Genomic DNA, 24,847 nt, shown 5'->3' with positions numbered 1-24,847 from the left:
GATCCCTGCGAAGCCCTACATTTCAGGAGGATAATGCACGACCGCATGTTGCAGGTCCTGTACGGGCCTTTCTGGATACAGAAAATGTTCGACTGCTGCCCTGGCCAGCACATTCTCCAGATCTCTCACCAATTGAAAACGTCTGCTCAATGATGGCCGAGCAACTGGCTCGTCACAATACGCCAGTCACTACTCTTGATGAACTGTGGTATCGTGTTGAAGCTGCATGGGCAGCTGTACCTGTACACGCCATCCAAGCTCTGTTTGACTCAATGCTCAGGCGTACCAAGGCCGTTATTACGGCCAGATGTGGTTGTTTTGGGTACTGATTTCTCAGGATCTATGCACCCAAATTGCGTCAAAATGTAATCAAATGTCAGTTCTGTATTTGTCCAATGAATAACTGTTTATCATCTGCATTTCTTCTTGGTGTAGCAATTTTAATGGCCAGTAGTGTAGCTGAAAACTAGGTTAAAGCTCCCTGGCACCTCGTGCTTGTGCGACGTCAATAACGTAGGCTCTCGTACAGAGAGCAGACAGGCATCGGTTGCGAACGAGTGGAGCGTTGCAAGTGACCGGAGGCGGGCCGTAGAAAGCTGCGACCCCTGCGCTCTGCGCCGCCTGTATAAAAGCGCCGCGGCGGCGACAGGCGCGCAGTGGGCGTGTAGACGGGTAGGCGAGGCGCGACGCGACAGCACGGGGACCGCAGCGCAGCGCAGCGCACACGCCGAGCCAGCATGTCAGCCGTGGCCAACACGACCCTCAGCCGAGCGCTAGCGCTGCTCCAGCTGCTGCTGCTTGCGGCGGTCACCTGGGCGCGGGTCGTGCGTGAGTTACCGCGCCTCCTCATCAGAAAATAGCACCCTAAGATCACATCAGAGAGCTAACAGCTAGCTGACACACCGTGACAGCCATGATCCTTAAGGGGGGTAGGACGTCAAAGGGACCGACTTGGAGCAGGAGAGGCACCACAGGACATTTTAATTTCCACTCTCTATACTTTTACAAATTCATAAGACTTTGTCAGCATGACCAGGAAGGATTCAGGATTCACACTCATTGCAGTGGAAGTTCGAAAACATAACGAAATGATTTTTTTTTTTTTTACATATGAAATTTCATCATTTTTTCCACTTACTAATGGCAGTATTTGTTGCTGTAGGTACACTTTCCTTCAGAAGTAAGAGAGATTCTTCGATGAATTTTGCACAGCATACAAACCATACTTAAAGGTGTATGAAACTAGAATTTTACAAATCTATTAAAAACTGTGGTGAAAATTGAGGTAATTAACTATAAAATTTGTTTTTTTGTAAATATTAAGTTTAAAATATAACAGTTCATTTGTTTTTTCATAAATTAAATAAATTCTAGAGTTTCGTTCACCTGTAAGTATGGTATGTATGCTGCGCAAAATTCATCGAAGAATCTAACATATGAAGAAAATTGTACCTACAGCAACAAATGCTGCCATTAGTAAGGGAAAAAAATGATGAAATTTGACATGTAAAAAAAATCACTTCGTTAAGTTTTCGAACTTCCACTGCAATGAGTGTGAATCCTGAATCCTTCCTAGTGATGCTGACAAAGTTTTATGAATTTATTTGTAAAATTATAGACACTGGAAATTAAAATGTCCTGTGATGCCTCTCCTGCTCCAAGTCGGCCCGTTTGACGTCCTACCCCCCTTAAGAAAAAAGTTTATACTCCGCATGTTATCATTGCAATGGGCACCTTCTTGTTACATACATGACACACAGTCACAGTTGAGACTTTGGACAACCATCAGCTTCATAATGGATTGACGACAATGAAAATTTGTGCTGGACGTGGACTCGAACCCGGATTTTCCGCTTATTGTGAACGGTCGCCTTACCATTTTTTTTAATCGCATTTTGTTCGTTATTATTGTTTGCATTTGCTCGGGGCGGACGTCCCATGACACCTGTTCAAGATCATCGTTGATCCGTTCACTCAGTTTTTTTTTTTTATCTCAGAGGGCAGTTAACCCTCTGACAGAACACGCTAAGCTATCGTGTCCGCACCTACGCTCATACACACATTATGTACCGGGTGATGAAAAAGTCAGTATAAATTTGAAAACTGAATAAATCACGGAATAATGTAGATAGAGAGGTACAATTGACATACATGCTTGGAATGACATGGGATTTTATTAGAACAAAAAAAAAAATACAAATGTTCAAAAATGTCCGACAGATGGCGCTTCATCTGATCAGAATAGCAATAAGTAGCATAACAAAGTAAGAGAAAGCAAAGATGATGTTCTTTACAGGAAAGGCTCAATATATCCACCATCATAGCTGTAGTCGAGGAATAATGTTGTGAACAGCACTGTAAAGCATGTCTGGAGTTATGGTGAGGCATTCGCGTCGGATGTTGTCTTTCAGCATCCCTAGAGATGTCGGTCGATCACGATACACTTGCGACTTCAGGTAACCCCAAAGCCAATAATCGCACGGACTGAGGTCTGGGGATCTGGGAGGCAAGCATGACGAAAGTGGCGGCTGAACACACGATCATCACCAAACGACGCGCGCAAGAGATCTTACACGCGACTAGCAATTCTTTGTTTTTTTTTGTTTCTAATAAAACCCCATGTCATTCCAAGCACGTGTGTCAATTTTTACCTCTCTGTCTACATTATTCCGTGGTTTATTAAGTTTTCAAATTTATTCTGACTTTTTGATCACCCGGTATATCCCCGTACAGGGGAGACAGTTTAATTGAAAGTCGCTTGCCCGGTGTCGGTAGTTACTACGATATTGCCGTACCTGTGTTGCTCAGAAGGTACAATGCAATATTCCTTCGGATGTGCATGCGTGTCCGAAGCGGCAGGCACTGCGGCGACTGCAGCCATTATGAAATACACGAAATATATTCACAGTTGCGAATATGGACAACCATTACAATGAGAAGAAAGGAAATTTGTGTTGGGCCGGCACTCAAACTCGAATTTGCCTCTTCTCACGAGCTGTCGCCTTACTATTAGGTTACCTAAACATGCTTCACAGACAGATCCAAACTTCCACAATTCGCGAATCATGTATCTACTACCTACGCTAGTATGCACATTATGCATATTTCCGTACAGGGGAGACATTTTAATTGGAAGTCGCTTGCCCGTTTGGGGCGGATAAATACATTATTGCAGTGCTTGTGTTGTTCACATGTACGACACAATGTTCCTTCGGAAATGCATGCACGTCTGTGGCGACTGCAGTTGTCATCAAATACATGAAATGTATCCGCTGTTGTGAATATGGACAACCATCAGCTGTGTAATGGAACATTGCATCGTACTTCTTGAACAACACACGCACTGCAATATCGAATTCATTTTTTGTGGCCGTATTGGAGATAATGCCCTTGCATTGCTCCGACACATTATAGCTGACCTACCTGGCTAGCTGGAGTTACATCTCCTATTGTTGGCGGGGGGCCCTTGCTTATGTTCCTCCGGCCTTTCAACTGACGTAACCACTCAATTATAATAGACTTTTTGATGTTCTACTTGTTATGTGACTAACAGTCGATACCGTATTTAAAGTACTAAACTCAAATGACAAACCTTATCAGTAGGTGCGCGTCTTGAAGTAATACATTTTAATAAAATGATGATCCACATTTTTGTTGAAACCATACATTATCATCTGATTTTCGGAGTTGTCTTTCACGAAAATCGGGGTGTCTTACCTACTGCTCGCTGCCTGGGGTAATTCTGTGTATGAATAGGTTCTATAAATAATGTAGACGACACCAGGTTTGCAATTAACTTTTTTCTGGTCCTTATTACAGATACTTCATTGCACTGAACGTAATATAGATCCACAACGATTTCAAAAGACACGATAAAAATACGAATATTAGTGACATGGGGCTGGACGGGATGGCCCCGCGGTTCTAGGCGCTACAGTCTGGACCCGCGCGACGGCTACGGTCGCAGATTCGAATCCTGCCTCGGGCAGGGGTGTGTGTGATGTCCTTAGGTTAGTTAGGTTTAAGTAGTTCTAAGTTCTAGGGGACTGATGACTTCAGAAGTTAAGTCCCCTAGTGCTCAGAGCGGGCCCTAACTAACTTCTGGCGTACCAACTGACTAACCGGCGGCCGCTGCCGCCGTCTATAACATGATGACAATCGCCATTTTTCGTTACATTGTTTGGCCATGGTCAAAATTGAAATCACAATCAATATTTGTGATTTTTTAGGTAAACTGTATAGAGATTTTGCTGCTACAGATCAAAATGGTTCATATAGCTCTGAGCACTATGGGACTTAACATCTGAGGTCATCAGTCCCCTAGAACTCAGAACTACTCAAACCTAACTAACCTAAGGACATCACACACATCCATGCCAGAGTCAGGGTTCGAACCTGTGACCGTAGCGGTCGCGCGGTTCCAGACTGAAGAGCCTAGAACCGCTCAGCCACATCGTGCTACAAAACACAGTACCAAGTTTCTTACAAGTAGAATTTAAGTGTAAGTATATTTTTATAGTGAAAATTCATAAAACATACTTTGCAAGCAATGACGTGAAAATAATTTTGGCCGGCCGGAGTGGCCGTGCGGTTCTAGGCGCTACGGTCGGAGGTTCGAATCCTGCCTCGGGCATGGATGTGTGTGAAGTCCTTAGGTTAGTTAGGTTTAATTAGTTCTGAGTTCTAGGCGACTGATAACCTCAGAAGTCGCATAGTGGTCAGAGCCATTTTGAAAATAATTTTAAATTACAGACTGATTACTTCTTACATTTATTTACTAACATTCGCACAGCCTACTGTTTTAGAGTATAACAACACTTTATAGTCAGTTTTTGATAACACAACGTCGTTTACATAATTTCGAATTTGACTGTGCCAGCTAAATATACTATCAATTTTTAAAATTCTTTATGATTTTATATAGAGCGATCTAGTTTACAGAAAGAGCTAATGCAATCTACATTTGAAAGATATGGAAATCTGGTATCGATCTAGCTACTAGAATGTGGTATTGTACGGTTCATAATATCGGATCTGGTCCACAATATTACAACCTACAATTTAACGTGGTGTCGGATTTACGATGCAGCTTAGCATTTCTCACATTAAAAGACTTTGCCAGAGGAGTATGAAGTGATATGGAACAGATAAATATCACAAAGCTAACGGGGGCTCGAATCCTAAACTTTTGGGTCCCGGTTGTCCCACAGAGCCACCTACCCTTACGATATTCTCGATATCTTCTCCTTTGGTGTTGGTTTTGGGAACGTTACTGGAATTTGATGGCCGGAAGCTCTTACTGACGCGATAACTCTGTCCCTTCTCCCCCCCCCCCCCTTTCCTGGTAGTGAGAACTCACAATGGAGTGAAATCGGCAGAAGTAAAAGTAATTTCGTTTATATACCGCAAGGGTGTTGCAAGGCCGTTACTGTTCACAGATAATCTGGTGGAAACAGTCGGAAGCGATGCGACGCCGATCGTGACTATTCTCTCGTATATGAGAAAATTGTAAGAAAATGAAGGAAGAATGCAGAGAATCGAAGCTTGGTGCAGGGACTGGCAGGTAGCACTCAACGTAAAGAAATGTATCATATGCCGGCCAGGGTGGCCGAGTGGTTATAGGCACTACAGTCTGGAACCGCGCGACCGCTACGGTCGCAGGTTCGAATCCTGCCTCGGGCATGGATGTGTGTGATGTCCTTAGGTTAGTTAGGTTTAAGTAGTTCTAAGTTCTAGGGTACTGATGACCTCAGATGTTAAGTCCCATAGTGCTTAGAGTCATTTAAACCTTTTTTTAAGTGATCTAGTTGCGCTTGTCTAATGAGCTAGACACCGAGAAGATGATAAACTATTATCTTGTTTCCTTGGATATTACACCTATTTATATATCCACAAAGACCGTCACCATCCAAGCAATAGCTTAAACCTACTGATTGCATACTAAGCCATTAACCGCATCAGTTCTTCATGTCCGTCTGACGTTACCATGATTGTGATAATGGATTCCAACTGCCAAGAATTGCTGAATCCGGTCGCATACGTGCTAGAGCTTTCATTGTGATTAGAGTAAAAGTAATGAACTGTGTCAGGAGCCTTAACGTAATGACCAAGTGAGGCGGCGCAGTGGTAAGACCCTAGATTCGCTTTCGGGAATACCCGTCCGGCCAGCCAGATTTACACCGACGACTCACAATGCTACGAGCGCATGCCTTGCGGCGTGTTGGTCCAGTTGTGGGACGCAATACAGCAGCAATCCTGTGTGGCATGGATTCGACAAGTCCATACCAGATTACGGGAGGTATGTGGCACCAGAACCTCCATTTCCCGTAAATTACGGACCAGTAACATGTGGGCGCGGAGCTGGTGACCGCTAGATTCCCAGATGTGTTACATCGGGTTCAGATCATGTGGCTTTGATCATCGTGAGTTCACTATTAAGCTCCTTGAACTACTGTAGCACGATTTTGGCCTCATGAGATCTACACAACTTCTCTGCAATTTACACATAAATGCCTCGCAGAAGGTTCTTCAAACCACCTTCAGAATACACTGAAGTGGCAAAAGTCATTGAATACCTTTTAATACGATTCAACAAGTCGCTGGAAGTCCCCTGCAGAAATATAACTGTCCATAACTGCGAAAGTATTGTTGGTGCAGGATTTTGTGTACGAAATAGCCTCTCGATCATGTCCCACAAATGTTCGATGGGATTCATGTCGGGCGATCTGGGCGGCCAAACTATTCTCTCGAATTGTCCAGAATGTTCTTCAAACGAATCGCAAACAATTGTGGTTCTGTGACATGGCGCATTGTCATCCATAAAAATTCCATCGTTGCCTGGGAAAAAATTTGTTCTGTTGGACCAGAGCTCCCAAGTGCATTCCATGTCAGCACAGCCCACATCGTTATGGAGGCACCACCAGCTTGCACAGTTGACAACTGGAATCCACAGCTTCGCGAAGACTGCACCACACTTGAACGCTATTACCAGCACCTAATTGAAATCGAGACACATTTGACCAGGCCACGGTTTTCCAGTGGTGTAGGGTGCAAGCGATATGCTGACGAGCCCAGAATAGGCGCTGCAGGCGGTGCCGTGCTGTTAGGAAAGGCGGAGGAGGAGGAGGTTAGTGTTTAACGTGCCGTCGACAACGAGGTCATTAGAGGCGAAGCACAAGCTCGGGTTAGGAAAGGATGGGGAAGGAAATCGGCCGTGCCCTTTCAAAGGAACCATTCCGGTATTTGCCTGAAGCGATTTAGGGAAACTACGGGAAACCTAAATCAGGATGGCTGGAGATGGGTTTGAACCGTCGTCCTCCTGAATGCGAGTCCAGTGTGCTAACCACTGCGCCACGTCCCTCAGTCTGTTAGTAAAGGCATTCGCCTCGGTCGTCTGCTGCCATAGCCCACTAACATCAAATTTTGCCGCACTGTCCTAAAGAATTCGTTCGTCGTGCGTCTCACATTGATTTCTGTGACTATTTCACGCAGTGTTGCTTCTCTGTTAGCACTGACAACTCTACGCAGACGCCGCTGGTCAGGGTCGTTAAGTGAAGGCCATCGGCCACTGCGTTGTCCGTGGTGAGAGGTAATGCCTGAAATCTGGTATTCTCGGCACACTGTTGACACTGTGGATCTCGGAATATTAAATTCCTCAACGATATCGGAAATAGAATGTCCCATGCTTCCGGTTCCAACTGTTATTCCGCGTTCAGATGCTGTTAATTCCTGTAGTGCAGCCGTAATCACATCAGAAACCTTTTCACACGAATCGTCTGTGTACAAATGAGAGCTCTGCCAAAGCTCTCCTCTTTTGTACGCTACACTACAGCAGTGTGTGCATATGAATATCCCATGACTTTTCTCACCTCAATGTATATCTCAAGCGTTTCACTCTCAAACAGCGCACGAGAAATACGAACACCTATATCTTTCCTCGCTAGCTCTAACTTCCCTTATTTTATTATGATGGAAGTTTCTCCCTGTGTAGGTGGGCGCCAGCAAAATATTTTCGCACTCTGAGGACAAAGTGGGTAATTGAAATTTCATGAGAAGATCCTGCCGCAAGTAAAATCGCCGGGCTTTAATGATTGCCACACCAATTCGCTTATCAAATCCGTGGCACTCTCTCCCCTATGTTGCGGTAATACAAAACGAGCAGCGCTACTTTGAACTTTTTTGAAGTCCTCCCTCAAATCTCTCTTGTAAGGATCCCATACAGCACAGCAGTACCCTAGCAAAGGACGGAAAAGCGTAGTGTAGGCAGTCTCTTCAGTAGACCTGTTGCATCTTGTAAGTGTTCCCCAATAAAACGTGGTCTTTGGTTTGCTTTCCCCAAAACATTATACACTACTGGCCATTAAAATTGGTACACCAAGAAGAAATGCAGATGATAAAGGGGTATTCATTGGACAAATATATTACACTAGAACTGACACGTGATTACATTTTCACGCAATTTGGGTGCATAGATCCTGAGAAATCAGTACCCAGAACAACCACCTCTGGCTGTAATAACGGCCTTGATACGCCTGGGCATTAACTCAAACAGAGCTTGGATGGCGTGTACAAGTACAGCTGCCCATGCAGCTTCAACACGATATCACAGTTCATCAAGAGTAGTGACTGGCGTATAGTGACGAGCCAGTTGCGCGGTCACCATTGACCAAAAGTTTTCAGTTGCTCAGAGATCTGGAGAATGTGCTGGTCAGGGCAGCAGTCGAACATTTTCTGTATCCAGAAAGGCCCGTACAGGATCTGCAACATGCCGTCATGCATTATCCTCCTGAAATGTAGGGTTTCGCAGGGATCGAATGAAGGGTAGAGCCACGGGTCGTAACACACCTGGAATGTAACGTCCACTGTTCAAAGTGTCGTCAATGCGAACAAGAGGTGACCGAGACGTGTAACCAATGGCAACCCATAACATCACGCCGGGTGATACGCCAGTATGGCGATGACGAATACGCGCTTCCAATGTGCGTTCACCGCGATGTCGCCAGACACGTATGCGACCATCATGATGCTGTACACAGAACCTGGATTCATCCGAAAAAATGACGTTTTGCCATTCGTGCACCCACGTTCGTCGTTGAGTACACCATCGCAGCGCTCCTGTCTGTGATGCAACGTCAAGGGTAACCGCAGCCATGGTCTTCGAGCTGATAGTCCATGCTGCTGCAAACGTCGTCGAACTGTTCGTACAGATGGTGGTTGTCTTGCAAACGTCCCCATCTGTTGACTCAGGGATCGAGACGTGGCTGCACGATCCGTTACAGCCGTGCGTATAAGATGCCTGTCATCTCGACTGCTAGTGATACGAGGCCGTTGGGATCCAGCACGGCGTTCCGTATTACACTCCTGAACCCACCGATTCCATATTCTGCGAACAGTCATTGGATCTCGACCAACGCGAGCAGCAATGTCGCGATACGATAAACCGCAATCGCGATAGGCTACAATCTGACCTTTATCAAACTCGGAAACGTGATGGTACGCATTTCTCCTCCTTACCCGAGGCATCACAACATTTCACCAGGCAACGCCGGTCAAATACTGTTTGTGTATGAGAAATTGGTTGGAAACTTTCCTCATGTCAGCACGTTGTAGGTGTCGCCACCGGCGCCAACCTTGAGGGAATGCTCTGAAAAGCTGATCATTTGCATATCACACCATCTTCTTCCTGTCGGTTAAATTTCGCGTATGTAGCACGTCATCTTCGTGGTGTAGCAATTTTAATGGCCAATAGTGTACATACAGAGAGGTCCTGAAAAATGCAGACACTCTTTGATAGTCAGTATTAATGGAGGAAAATGACATACCATTACTGTTCCTGCCCGGGGGAATGTTATTTATGTGATCAAAATGACCCCAGTTAGCAGCCAACAACGTCAATACCGGTGAACAGTTGACCGAACTAGAGCTGTCAATGTTGCCGGTGTGATGGACGCACAAGACACCTCGATGGTTTCTCGTAACTCGTTCAGTGTAGCTGTTGAACTTCATCTTCAAGGCCCCCATAGGTAGAAGTCATGAAGTGTAAGGTCTGGAGGCCGTGGTGGGTACTCAACAGCTCCTCTTCGACCTATCCAGCGTCCAGGTAGATTTTCACCCAAGTAGGCTCAGACAACTATGTGGTAGTGACACAGAACGCCATCTTATTGTAGGTAAGACCTTTAATTTCCGAACACCCCTCGGATGACAGGTAAAAATCGATATTTGCAACATATGAAGATACACCTCACCAGCCAGTTGCGGTACCTTTAAAGAAGAATGTGCCAGTCAAACACAGGTTTTCTTACTTCCAGTACCACTTTAATACGGCCGTGCATTACTCAAACGACAATCGTACTTCATTCATTGTCGCACTGTCATCTACTGCAATCTATCTATTGAGAAAACAATGGTCTACGGTAATGAGCAAAATATGTCATTTTGTTCCAAAGCTATTCAATATCAAAGAGTGTTTACATTTTACTGGAGGCCCTGCACCTCGTGCCAGTTGGAACATCGTTGATAGCGTTGGTTTTACGAGTTAAGATTAAAAATCACTGCATCTCGTTCACTTGGAATACAGTCGGAAATGTTACAATTACTATTATTCGATCAATACACACAATTCAGCCTGAAAAAGAACTTATCACAAGAATTTACATAAAATATGCAACACGAACAATGCTTTCTACAGTTTTGCTAACTATACAACAAATAAATCAGGTACAGGATCCCTACCACATCTCTGGAGCGTGATTGAACAGACCTTTTTTATCAGTATTACCAGAAGTTCTGACATTAAGGAAAAGCAAGTTTTAGTCGTTTGCTCATAGTTTCTGACTGACAGTAACTCATGAAGTTTCATAATTATTCCGATAATTAGAGACTAACGTTACATATGTAGATCATACAAATGAATATTAGCTGTACACAACATAAGTTAAACTTCGTCTGAGGTATTTTGGTTGCCAATTGAAAACGGGAAAATTGTAAAATATAATTTCATGATCCACTGATTACAACTGAAAGTGCCACTTTCAGATATTCTTACCAGTTAACCGAGTGCTATAGACTTGGTGCACTATTGTTTCAACATAATATACATAACACAACATTCACAAGTTACCAATGGTACTGGGTGACCACATGTCCAATCTGAACTAATAGCTGTGGTATCGAATCATTCAATTCGCTATCTAAGCTGATATGTTACTTTGAACGTCCAACACACCGTCGCTTACTCATGGTTGTATCGTCTTGCAAACACTTTCCATGGATTCTCACGGCAGTGGCATGTGAAAAGCCGACCAGCTTCACCGTTTTCGTAGGGCCATTACAAACTGCCCATCCTCAAAGTCGTTTATATCAGCGAATTTACCCATTTGCATTCCATATCACCACTAGAAAGATTTTGCATTCGTCTCTGGTCTGCTTCTATATTTTCCTTATCGCTTCACCGTCCCTCAACGGCATGAGGTGGAATTCAGTGTAGTGGTGAGCAGTGTCCATAGATGTAGACATAGGTCATAACATTTTGGCTCACCGGTCTAGAATTTTCGTGTTTTGTCTTTGCTGCTTAAGACGAGGTCTGGATGATTTCTATGAAGAGAACGCAGTCGATTTCTTTCCCCAATCATTCACTATATGAGACTGCGTTGGTCCCCAATGACCTCGTCGTCAGCGGGGCGTTAAAACGTAATCGTGCTTTCTTAATGTAGTGAAAATTGCATTAACTACCATGGTGCGAAATTGGCGCTGGAGTGTTCTCGGTATCGCTTTTCTAGCTGTTTTGAATACTAGCTTGAGCAGGTTTCAAACGGTCACCTCAAGCAGCCGCTGAGCGGTCTTGTGAAACGCGGAAAACAAGAAGACCAGTGATTTACATGCGCAGGGCGACTAGATTATTCGTTAACGCCCGTCTACAGATCGACCTAACCTTATAATCTGCTTGTGGTTGTCAGATGACTCACTAAGGGAGCCTCGGTAATTCAGCGGAAATCGACCTTGGCAGGCATCAGCTTCCGGAAACAAGAACCCACACGTTGGAATCATATGAGGAGTACTGTAACCACAACTAGCTTTGTACGTGGCAAACTTAGGCTCTGTAAGATTCGATGCCACGTTTTATATTTAAACATCACATATATATAAATCTTTGAAGTGGCACACTATACGTTTTTGGAGCTATTGCCAAATGTGTGGTATTTTAAAAAGTTTTAAGACAAAGCTCTAGAGTAGAGAGCTACTACTTTTAAATCATGTATTTTAAATGGCGATTAAATGAGTGATTATCACACGTACAAGACAGGGTGAACGACTCGTAATTAGACATAGGTAATACATGATTCTACGTACAATACCTTCTCAAGAGGACTGATTTAAAACGGTGGAAACCATGGTCAAGGTTTAATAAACTTCTATTTTGCAACTGGTTGGCTATTATTTCTAATCCATTGAATTTGCATGCACAGTTACTGAAGGGCAGCCCCGTTCAAAATCATCATTTGTATTGCTATATGGTACGCTGTTTTGCGATTTTTCTGCAATTTATGCTAACTATTGAACTCTGAGGTAGGCTTGTAGCCCAAACATGTCGTTTAGTGTCAAGGAAATGTACAGTAATACAGGTAGGTGAATTTCCGCATGCCAGAGCATACATCTGTGAATCTCAGACGACGGCAGATGAGCAGCACTTCTCGGTGGACGATACGTAGACCCGCTTCAATGCACAACTCTATTATTTGTTTTGGCAAAATATGGGTTGGTTAAGATTTGCCGTCATACTAAGGTTTTAATTGTTTCCTTTTACTCCTGTAAAAATATATATTGGTTTAAAACATACTGCCGTGGAACAGCAGAATCTACACTATCTGACATAAAAGGTGAAGCACCCAGAAGGGAAGGAGGAAACGAAATGAAACTTCACCAGTTGAGAGTGTATGTGATGTAAAATAAATGTCGTGTGACTATGGCCTCCCGTCGGGTAGACCGTTCGCTGGGTGCAAGTCTTTAGATTTGACGCCACTTCGGCGACTTGTGCGTCGATGGGGATGAAATGATGATTAGGACAATACAACACCCAGTCCCTGAGCGGAGAAAATCTCCGATCCAGCCGGGAATCGAAACCGGGCCCTTAGAACTGACATTCTGTCGCGCTGAACATTCAGCTACCGGGGGTGCACTAAGTGATGTTATTTCAGTGGTTACAAAACCGAGTAAAATTGGCTATGAACTTGGCAGTATGAGCCCGCTCATCAGAACGACGTTGCACCCCTTGTGGCGTGGATGTAAGCACCGATTAGGTTTTTGTGGTGGAGGGTGTCATAATGTCGATGTATCCTCTCCTAAGGAGTGCTGGCCCACACTTTTTATAACTGCTCCTTGATATCCTGTGACGGAGTTGACGTCCTAGTTGGCCCACCACATGTGCTATCACGGATATATCTGGAGATCCTGCTAGCCACCGGAGTATCTTAACATCAAGGAGGCAGACTGCAGAGACGTGTCCAATGTGTGGACAAGCATTTTCGTGTTGAAAAATGGCACCACGATACTATCGCGTGAGAGGTAACATTTGAAGATGCGGGATATCCGCGAAGTACTGCAGTGTCGTCAGTTCCCACAGCCCCTACCACCGTGACCTGAAGTCATACCCAGTGAGTCCCCATATCATGATTCCAGGAGTAACAGCGCTGTGCCCTCACTCCCATGCAGTCCAATACCGGGCCACTTTCACATCCGGATGTCTCACAAATCTGTATATTTGCACATTTTGACCAGCTACGCAAATAGAGATGCTCAATGAGGTTCCTTTCAAAGTGTGGCAAGTGCTGATAACGTTGTCTCAGCCGACTACGCGGCATCTCTGTGTCCTTCGAAGTGACCTCTCAATATCTGATGCTGTTCACTCCTCGTATACACCGTACCAGTGCTGGTAACAAAACTAAACTCGAGTAACGTTAACAACGACCTTTGGTGGCCGTTGTAACCCGTCACAGATAATTGCAACTCTTATCACTTATCTATCTGCCGACAGTGTGTACTTGTCCGAAGTTACTTTGACATCGGACCACTTTATTTATTAGCAGTGTATACAGCATGATGTGCTACCGAGATAATGTTGAGGTATCAGCAGTAACAGTTTTTTTTATACCAAGGAGCACATACAATTGCTACATTATTTTTAGTGCATCCGCAAACCAATCACAAGGTTATCGTACTTCTGGAGTGTTTAAAATTTTATTTTTGTGGGCATCTACAACCTCAAAGCGTTTAGAGGATGAAAACATGATCCAACTGGGCTGGAACATGTTTATTATCTATTCAATTAGCCGATTTCAACTGTGTGTCGTTTTCAAGCTTAAAAAATGTGCTTGAAAATGAGCCTTGGTTGAAATTGGCTAATTGCAGAGAAATAAACAGATTACAGCCTTCTTTGGACCATGTTTTTTTGTCCTCTATGAAGTGTTTCCGCACCAGGCTGTCATTTTGTAAATGAGAAACTCGCTGAAAATATACATGGTTCTAAAGCCTAAACGGCAGCAATCTTTTTTCCTTCATATTGTATCTTACTCCCAGGTTTGCACATAATTTTTCTGAAATATATGTAAAGTTCTGTGTACGCATAACTTCTGCGAAAGCGAAGTCTTTCTGCAGTATTACAGAAGGAATATCCAGCTTCTCATAGCCCTATTACACGACCTCGTGCAGTTAGTAAGGTGTTGGTAATGGCGTCTTTATTGCCTTAAAGGCATTCTTGACTGACATCAACCCACGACGTCCAAACTCAAAAGGTAGCTAAAGCGCACGACAGTTACAGTGTGTATTTAAAGCAAATCTGATTTGCATCCTCATGGGGGAGCAACTAGCGCCACTCATATGTAAATGGAGCGAAATTTGAACAGATATCACCTCTCAAATATAGAAACACGCTTACCAAGTTCGTTTATGTCGCACAACTCCTTCTTGGTGTAGCGATTTTTTCCGTCAGTGTGGTAAAAGAATGAATAGTTTTCTCCATAATAAAGTCTATATAAATTTGAGATTTGTAGTTTGAGTGCAAGGCAGACATGCGAATTCATCATCAGTGTGTGAGCTACCAAGAATTGATCTTTGAAGATCCGTGCACCAAAAATGCAGGCATCGAGCTTCCCCGTGGTATTCAAAATAAACATGAAAGTTACAAAGATAAATGAAGCTACATTTTCGGTATGGTTAAAAGTGACGCTAAGATTCAGGGAAAAACAAACATGGAAAAAAATTCGAACATTGCCATTCTGAAGAGGCGATTAACAAAATGCTTTAATTTATACGGTCTTCTGTCTCGGACTTTACTTACTCACGTTTTGCAATGTTCACAGTGGATTCCTATGGACGCTCCTCGTCACCAGGTGTACAGTTTTTCTTATAGTTTAAATGCAATTTCATCTGTATTTTGCTTCTTTGATTCAAACTTCGTATCCATTTTCGCGAAGTGTGGAAAAAATTTCAGATAGTCAATGCACATCGTATTATCAAAATATGCACGGCATGTTTCCCGTTTCAAAGACAAATACCTGCTGCCGGTATTAGTAGTGACACGGAGTCGTAGATGGGACTGCAGATTTCCTTGCACAAACCCCGTGTAAGTGTGCTGCAGAGGATGCGGGTTAACACCGTGAGTAGGCTTTAAACAAGCAGCGAAGCGATTGCGTCAGCACTTTCTCACCCGCCTGAGACGTGGTCAACGGTCGCTTTCGCAGCGGGTCGCAAAAACAAATATTGCGATCAAATCCCCGTCAGTTCTGCATGTGGGTAACTGCACGTATCAAGCAGATTTTGCAACGGCTTAAGAATTCCTCACAGGATTGCATATCTTTAAGGCAAGCAGCATTCATACAACGTTTTTCAATATTATTTTTCAACTGAAATGGGAGTCACTTTCTGTTTCCCTATTTGTTGCTCTCTTGTTTCTGTTGGAATTTGTCATTGGTTCAAATGGCTCTGAGCACTATGGGACTTAACTTTTGAGGTCATCAGTCCCCTAGAACTTAGAACTACTTAAACCTAACTAACCTAAGGACATCACACACATCCATGTCCGAGGCAGGATTCGAACCTGCGACCGTAGCGGTCGCGCGGTTCCAGACTGTGGCACCTAGAACAGCTCGGCCAAGAATTTGTCATTATTTACTAATACAATATGCAGCTGTGTATTATACGACAGAAGACTGATTAGCTTGCTAGAAACCATAGAACATTTATTTCTTGTCATCACCATTTAGATCGATGTATTGGGTCCAGGGAGGTTCCACTTGTTTATTCACACAGTTAAAAAAGTAAGTGTTTTCAGATCTGCTGCAATGCGCATCGTGTCGGACCGCAGTTTGCGCAGAAAGAGACAGAGGGAAGCGTGGTTACAGATTGCTGAAGAGTAATGCTGATCCTACAGGTATCGCCTCTCTACTTTGACCCACGATTTCATCAAAATGGTGGACATACGAGATGTGTGAGAAAAGTAATGAGACTGAAAACACTGCGAGCGATTTGGGTACACTTCGTTGAACTACTTGTGTACACCGTGGTTTTCGTCCCTTCCAGATGCTCAGTCCCATATTAAGCTCCGTACAACCATCACGTGATATTTGAGAGCTCCATGGTGAAATTATGTTTTTGTCGTGTGTTACGAAAATGCACGTTATGCAATCAAGTTTTGTGTAAAACTTGAGTGTGGCTTTTGAAAAGCTGAAAACAGACGTGTGGGGAACACTCCTTATGAAGAACATAAATTTTTCACTGGCACAAATAATTCTTGGAAGGCCGAGAACACGCTGAAGACGAATCTTGCTCAGGGAGACCTTCAACTTCAAAAGCCTACGAAAAAGTCGAACGAGTGAGCGCTCTTGTAAGATCAGACCGACGTTAACAACAAGGATGATGGTGACCTGTTAAACAGTTTCACCGTACATCAAATTTTGGTTGAAGATTTTCACATGTGAAAGTTTAGTGGCAACATGGCGCCGAAAAATCTCAAAATTGAACAGGACAGTCGAAGAAATGTGTGCGTTGATCTTCTTGAGAGGACTGCAAATGGCGATTATTGATTCAGTTGTTTTATCACAGATTGATGAATCCTGGATTTTTGGGTACAATCCTAACACAAAAGCGGTAAAGTGAGGAGTGGCACACTGACTTCTCCCCAACCGAAAAAAGCTCGAATGAGCGAAGCAAAAATCAAAAGAATGCTGATTTGTTTTTTTGACAATAGGCATATTGTGCATAAACAATTTGTTTCACCAAGACAAACTGTCGACCAATGTTTTACAAAAATGTCACTGAAAAACTGAGAAAAAGGGTGAAATGAGTGAGACCGGACACTGCAGACAAGTGGATGCTGCATCATCACAACGCCCCATGTCACACGGCCACCTCCATTACGGAATTTTTTACTTCAAAAGGCATTCCTATTGTTCCACAACCCCACTATTTACCTGATACGAGTCCTTGTGACTTCTTCCTTTTCCCGAAATTGATGCCTTTAAACGACATCATTTTGGGAGTATGGAGAACATTCGTAAAGAATATGACCGACATGTTAAAGGCTCTGCCTGCCGAAGGCTTTCAGCGCTACTATCAAGACTGGAAACAATAACTCTACTGTGTACAACTGCTACAGGGAGCTCCTTTAAAGGGGCAATATTGTTGTTTGAAAAAATGAAAACTTTGATAGATAAATAGTCAGTCTCACTAATTTTCCCACACACCTCAGAATCCAATATGTAAAATATATGCCATAACAAGAAATTTAGTTATTCTGATGACATCTCATTCGTTGACTTCGCCCTCTCGCAACCGAGCCATCATGTTAGAACCTAATTTAGACCTGTCCTGGGGTTATGTTACACACCAGTTGTTCACCACAACCAACATTCCATAAAATGATGTATAAGCAAAATAAAAATTACCTCTTCTCCGTTCTATCTTAGTTTGATTCCATATGACGTCACACGCCACACCACTGCGTCAAAGGTTGTAGCCGATGGCAGATATCGGTAAGTTCAACCGATCCGACGTGAGAGACACCATCTACTTTGAAAACCTTTACATATTGTTCATGCGGAAAACAATGAGTGAAACGATACTGCGGCTGAAGGATGATCATGGCACGTTTTCGAGAGCAATTTTCGCCGTCGAGTGTCATGCACGGCAAGGCGCCCTGGTGGCTAAATCTCACTGTCAGTAGGCGGTTAGTGGAGCCTCCCCACGTGACGCTCACTTACTCGTTTACCGCACGGAATAACTCCTGAATTCCACCAGAGTTCACTGCGTCCATATCATTTTTCGAGGTTTGGAAACAGGGAAAGTCAGATGGAACGAAATCTAGGATGGGTGACATTCTGAAACAAAGTTCATACACGTTCTTTATTCGCAATAACTTCGGTCAGTTCTTCTTCAACAAACAAATATCTTGTTGTAATGGCAACTGGGAAACTTATTCCCTCTTTCAAAAAATAGTCATACTGATACCCTCATCATCATCATCATCAGTTATCTGCTATATTAACAGGTCCTTTGCCTCTCCATTTTCTGCGATCCATTGCTTCCTTCTTAAGGTTGCTGTATGTTGTATCGTCCATCATGTCATCCAGTATCTGGAATCTCTTCCTTCCTCGCTTCCTTTTCCCTTCTACATAACCTTCTAAAACTGTTTTTATCAGTCCGTCATTCTTTCTTAATATATGGCCAATCCAATTTCTTTTTCTTCTCTTTATTACATCTAGTAACTGTCTTTTCTCTCCCACTCTTCTCAGTACCTCTTCATTTTTTACTCTGTCCATCCAACTTATTCTTTCCATCTTCCGCCATGTCCAGATCTCAAAAGCCTCCAGCCTTTCTCTGTCTTTTTTCCTCATAGTCCATGTTTCAGCGCCATATAGAAGAACACTCTGATACCATATGAGCCCCAAAAAACCCAACATACACATGGCTCCGTCACCTCCGGAGATGTCCACCGCGTGAACGAGCTCGATTTCTACTGCATTCACCTTTCGTGAAATCATGGGTTGTACAGAACATTGTCACGTAAAATACACTCTAAGACAAAAAATAACGACGCACCATGAAGAAATTATCCGAATGGGACGGAAATCGGTAGACGTGATATAAAATTACACATAAACAAATGATTACAATATCAGAAAAATTGGATGATTTATTCGAGATAAGGAGCTTCACAAACTGAGCAACTCAATGACGCGTTAGTCCACCCCTGGCCCTTCTGCGAGCAGTCATTCGGCTTGGCTTGCATTGGTAGACTTCTTGGATTTCCTCCTGACGAATCTCGTACCAAATTCTGTCCAGCTGACGTGTTAGACTGTCAAAAGCCCGGGCTGGTTCGAGGGCCCTGCCAATAATGCTCCAAACATTTCCTATCGGGGGAGATCCGTCGACCTTTTTGCCCAAAGTAGGGCTTGGCAAGCACGAAGACAAGCAGTAGATACTCTCGTTGTATATGAGAGGGCACTATCTTGCTGAAATGTAAGCCCAGAACGGCTTGCCATGAAGGGAACCAAAACGGGGCGTAGAATATTATCGACTACCGGTGTGCTGTAAGGATGTAAACCAAACGTCTTCGGTCTGAAATCTAATTGACCGGATTAGAATTGTCTTCATTGATGAGTCCCGCTTGGAACTGAACCCCGATGACCAGCGAAGACGCGTTTGGAGACGACTCGGACACTGGGGGACGCCAACCCGACTGTCACTCGCCATAAGGTCCGACAACCAGGAGTGATGGTCTCGGGTGTCATTTTTTTACGTAGCAGGAACTCTTTGGTTTTCATCAGTGGCACACTTAGACCACATAAGTACGACGACAATATTCTGCACCACTTTGCCCTTCATGGCAAGCAAACCTGGGCTTACATTTCTCTTCGTGCTTGCCTAACGTTATTTTGGCCTGCAAGATCGCCGGATCTCTCCCCAGTTAGGAACGTTTTGGGCATTATGGGCAGGGATCTCCAACCAGCTTGGGATTTTGAGGATCTAACGCGCCAGTTGAACACAATTTCATAAATTTAGACAACATTGTCCGTGGATCGCGTTCGGTCGTGGTATCACGTGAACAACCGAGGAGCAGCCGGCACCAGCCACAGGGCGATCAAAAAATCTGAGGACGGCTTTAACATAAGCCGAAACCGGTCGTAATAAACAAATGTTGTTGCGATCTCGACTGTTGTTTTAACCAAATGAATAGAATTTGGCACGACACCCCTCAGGAACATATCCAGTTACTCTGTCAATCAATGATAAGCCTAATAACTGCTTGTATAAGATTCAAAGGTGGACCAGCGCGTTATTGACTTGCCCAGTTTGTGAAGCTCTTTCTCTGCGCATGTACATCATATCTACCGATTTCCGCCCCATGCGGATAATTTCTTCTTAGTACCTCGCTGTTTTTTTCTCTTTTTTCCCTCTTTTTCTTAGAATTTAAAAGCATAAATAAGCAAGGATTAACTTCAGTCAGGAGTATGTAAAATTTATCAGGTCTGCAGTGTTCGTACGGTTACTTTTCACTTCGTTCATCCGGTATTAAAAGGTCTTGAATGTTGGTCCAGAATTACATAAACTTAAATCAGTTCGCATCTGGTCTACAGTGCAATTGTTAAATGAAATTTGATCGTGAGTCTCCCGCACTCTTTTTTATCCATTCTCATGACACGTGTGACATCGCTTACTGTGCTTTCCCAGAAACGTCTGCGTGTTGTATCTGTGGCAAAGTCTAAATAAAAGAAAGCTCAGTATGGCAGATTGTGTGTTATGTTTTAAGTTAATGTGTTGTGTTATTATGTTACATTTAAGTGTATATTTATCCTGTTAGCTAACGTGAGTTTCAAACTGCGGTAGATCCCTAACAGTCACTGGTGTTTCATGGAGAATAATTTCCCTTGCCATGTCTTGCCGGTGGCCCCACCTTCATTTCTCGTATACATACATCGTTGGTCAGTGTCGGAAACCACGCCAGATCGAGGAGCACTCGCGCTTCATGACTCAATGAGAAGTCCATTGTTGTTCTCCACGAAACCTACTACTTGAAGAAGTCGGTGGTTGTCTTAAAGGACACAGTCTTGAAGAAAATCGACAAGGATCAAACGTTCGCCGTCACAGTAACACTCCTAGGCTGCTGCTCCAGGTTACAGGACACGAAGCGCAAGAACCACTAACAATGACGTCATCCCACAGAGTTTGTAAAGTCTTACCAAAGGAGCACAAAGCTGTATGTATCACAAATGCCTACTGTAATGCTTTCGTGTCAGCGGACTGTACGCTGGCATATCATCTAGCCTCCCAAAGGACGCTGATTCTGGCTATTAATCACGTTAGTTACTACTGTATAGTCAGCACGATCCTGAAAACAATAAAACTTGGGATTGGCGACATTACGGTGAGTTATGATGACGGCCACCATTGACTTGAGTCCCCCGCCCGGCCCCCCCTCCCCCCTCCGCGCACAGAAACCCCTCAACCCTTAAACTTCCCGTTGTTTTTGATAGCTGCAGCACCTGTTAATCGTTTCCCAATTAACCCCTCAACCCTTAAACTTCCCGGTGTTTTTGATAGCTGCAGCACCTGTTAATCGTTTCCCAATTATATAACAAACTCGACACACTTAGAAACTGCTGTTACTCTTCAACAGATGTCACCTTTCTGTGAGATCCAAATAATATTAGTCCTCGGGAGGATCTGCGGGTCAGTCATTTTCCAAGTTCGAATAAATGCTTTCGATTCTCCACGAAGCTCGGCTGTTCACACTACTGAATTACAATAATTCGTTGTGATCATCATACACAGTGTTTGCAATCTAGAGAGCCGATTATAATTTAGTAGTAATTCTGTATTCAAGAAACAACGTGGAAAGAAAAGAAACAACAATACAGGGTTATTACAAATGATTGAAGCGATTTCACAGCTCTACAATAACTTCATTATTTGAGATATTTTCACAATGCTTTGCACACACATACAAAACTCAAAAAGTTTTTTTAGGCATTCACAAATGTTCGATATGTGCCCCTTTAGTGATTCGGCAGACATCAAGCCGATAATCAAGTTCCTCCCACACTCGGCGCAGCATGTCCCCATCAATGAGTTCGAAAGCATCGTTGATGCGAGCTCGCAGTTCTGGCACGTTTCTTGGTAGAGGAGGTTTAAACACTGAATCTTTCACATAACCCCACGGCAAGAAATCGCATGGGGTTAAGCCGGGAGAGCGTGGAGGCCATGACATGAATTGCTGATCATGATCTCCACCACGACCGATCCATCGGTTTTTTCCAATCTCCTGTTTAAGAAATGCCGAACATCATGATGGAAGTGCGGTGGAGCACCATCCTGTTGAAAGATGAGGTCGGCGCTGTCGGTCTCCAGTTGTGGCATGAGCCAATTTTCCAGCATGTCCAGATACACGTGTCCTGTAACTTTTTTTCGCAGAAGAAAAAGGGGATGTAAACTTTAAACTGTGAGATTGCACAAAACACGTTAACTTTTGGTGAATTGCGAATTTGCTGCACGAATGCGTGAGGATTCTCTACCGCCCAGATTCGCACATTGCGTCTGTTCACTTCACCATTAAGAAAAAATGTTGCTTCATCACTGAAAACAAGTTTCGCACTGAATGCATCCTCTTCCATGAGCTGTTGCAACCGCGCCGAAAATTCAATGCGTTTGACTTTGTCATCAGGTGTCAGGGCTTGTAGCAATTGTAAACGGTAAGGCTTCTGCTTTAGCCTTTTCCGTAAGATTTTCCAAATCGTTGGCTGTGGTACGTTTAGCTCCCTGCTTGCTTTATTCGTCGACTTCCGCGGGCTACGCGTGAAACTTGCCCGCACGCGTTCAACCGTTTCTTCGCTCATTGCAGGCCGACCCGTTGATTTCCCCTTACAGATGCATCCAGAAGCTTTAAACTGCGCGTACCATCGCCGAATGGAGTTAGCAATTGGTGGATCTTTGTTGAACTTCGTCCTGAGGTGTCGTTGCACTGTTATGACTGACTGATGTGAGTGCATTTCAAACACGACATACGCTTTCTCGGCTCCTGTCGCCATTTTGTCTCACTGCGCTCTCGAGCAGTCTGGCGACAGTAACCTGAAGTGCGGCTTCAGCCGAACAAAACTTTATGAGTTTTTCTACGTATCTGTAGTGTGTCGTGACCATATGTCAATGAATGGAGCTACAGTGAATTTATGATATCGCTTCAGTCATTTGTAATAGCCCTGTATATAGTGTGACTTTGCTAAGAATAACTTAACCAGTCATCTTAGTATAGAAATGCATTCGAATTATGCTGTAAATAACATAATTTTTTTCCTTTATTCATCTTTCTCACATAAATCCACAACTTAAAGTTCGCAATTTATACTCATAGTGACAATGTACAGGAAATTTCAACCTGGAGGACAGTTCATTGCCAAGGGTGCACGACAATACGTATTTGTACCACTGGGATCGAGTGGTTGACGTACTGAACCAGCATTTGGAAAAGCAGGCTTCAGTTTCCCATTCAGCTTCTCTGACTTCGGCTTTCACAAGTGATCGCCGAGGGTGGTTTCTTAAATAAGATCACCTGCGATTTCTTTCCCCATCCTTCTTTCGTCCGATTTTGTGTCTCGTCTCTAATGACCTCGCTGTCGACAAGATGTCTTAATCCGACGTCTTATCTTTTTCTGATGTGCACAATAGAAGCGTCCAACATGTCTGCGTGCACGTTAATTTCACACGACAAGTTTTCCTTACCAGTCACTCCATCGAGCTTTAAGGGAAGGTGTGCGAGGGAGTAAACTGCACGACTGCCTTCAATATACGGAGTTGTTTTAAATTATTGGGCGATTTCATAAGTCTACATTTTCATCAAAATAACATACATATATGATCTAAACACCAACTCAGGGAATAAAGTTCTGATGTCATTATTTGGTTCCATGTGCCATCTAGTCGGAGGAAAGCAGTTTACTGGACAGCATAACAGTGTTAATGGTCGATCGTGGATGAGATATGGCTGAATACGCGCGGATAGTCGGTGTTGCTACTGTTAAACTGTCTTTTACACGTCGTGCTTCTCTTGAAATCACAATGAAAATTATATTTACAATTCATGATACGGAATTCCTCCATTATCTGTGAAACTGACTCAATGAGAGCACAAATGAAGATACAGTTGAAAAAAGGAGCGATAATTTCCTACAGAACCGACAGAAATCATTATGGAGCGCCAGGTAACAATTGCTGCAACTAAAAGTGACAGCAGGTTTAGTTCTGGAAAGTGATGGGAATGGACATCGTGGAAGATTTAACTCGTATGGCAACTACGGGTTAGTCACACAACAATGCAAATGATGAAGCTTATATTGACCCATTACTGCCCACTGCAGCAGATATCTTCAACCACTTCTTAACCACAAGTGTTTTCTCTCAGGCCGCGAAACGGCGACTAGTTAAGCCATTATCTAAAAAGGGCGCTACCATGTCACTCTCTGATTACAGATCTGCTTGCATTCTTCCTGCACTGTTCAAGACCTTACATTTGACGGTCCACGACCAGGTAATAAAGTACCTAACTATGAACAACCTATTAGGCGAATTCCAATTAGGCCTCCATAAACGTCGCAGCACAACACTGCCATAATAAAGGTAACAGATGACTTGAAGCTTACCACAGATGGGCAAGAGGCAATTATCATGTGCTTCTTAAACTTCAGCAAAGCTTTTGATTCCGCCGATTATGATATTTTACGTGCTAAACTTAGCAGCCCAAATTTCCCGCCAAGTGCACTGCGATGATTTCGCTCATATCTGACGTCTCGTCAGCAGTGCTTTATGT

At 43.6% G+C, this 24,847-nt stretch overlaps 1 protein-coding gene across 1 annotated transcript in view; it reads left to right on the top strand.

The window, feature by feature from the left end:
* The first annotated feature begins 688 nt into the window (after positions 1–688).
* LOC124777660 (circadian clock-controlled protein daywake-like) overlaps positions 689–24,847 on the top strand; it is a 60,630-nt gene continuing 36,471 nt past the window's right edge. Inside the window, exon 1 of the mRNA XM_047253142.1 lies at positions 689–828. Within this exon, the coding sequence (XP_047109098.1) occupies positions 738–828 (91 nt within the window). The 5' untranslated portion in view covers positions 689–737. The remainder of the gene's footprint in view (positions 829–24,847) is intronic.

Source organism: Schistocerca piceifrons, chromosome 2 (assembly GCF_021461385.2).
Source record: "Schistocerca piceifrons isolate TAMUIC-IGC-003096 chromosome 2, iqSchPice1.1, whole genome shotgun sequence".
Classification (NCBI taxonomy): Eukaryota; Metazoa; Arthropoda; class Insecta; order Orthoptera; family Acrididae; genus Schistocerca; species Schistocerca piceifrons.
The sequence above is the reverse complement of the archived record's forward strand: the minus strand, read 5'-3'. Positions and strand labels throughout refer to the sequence as shown.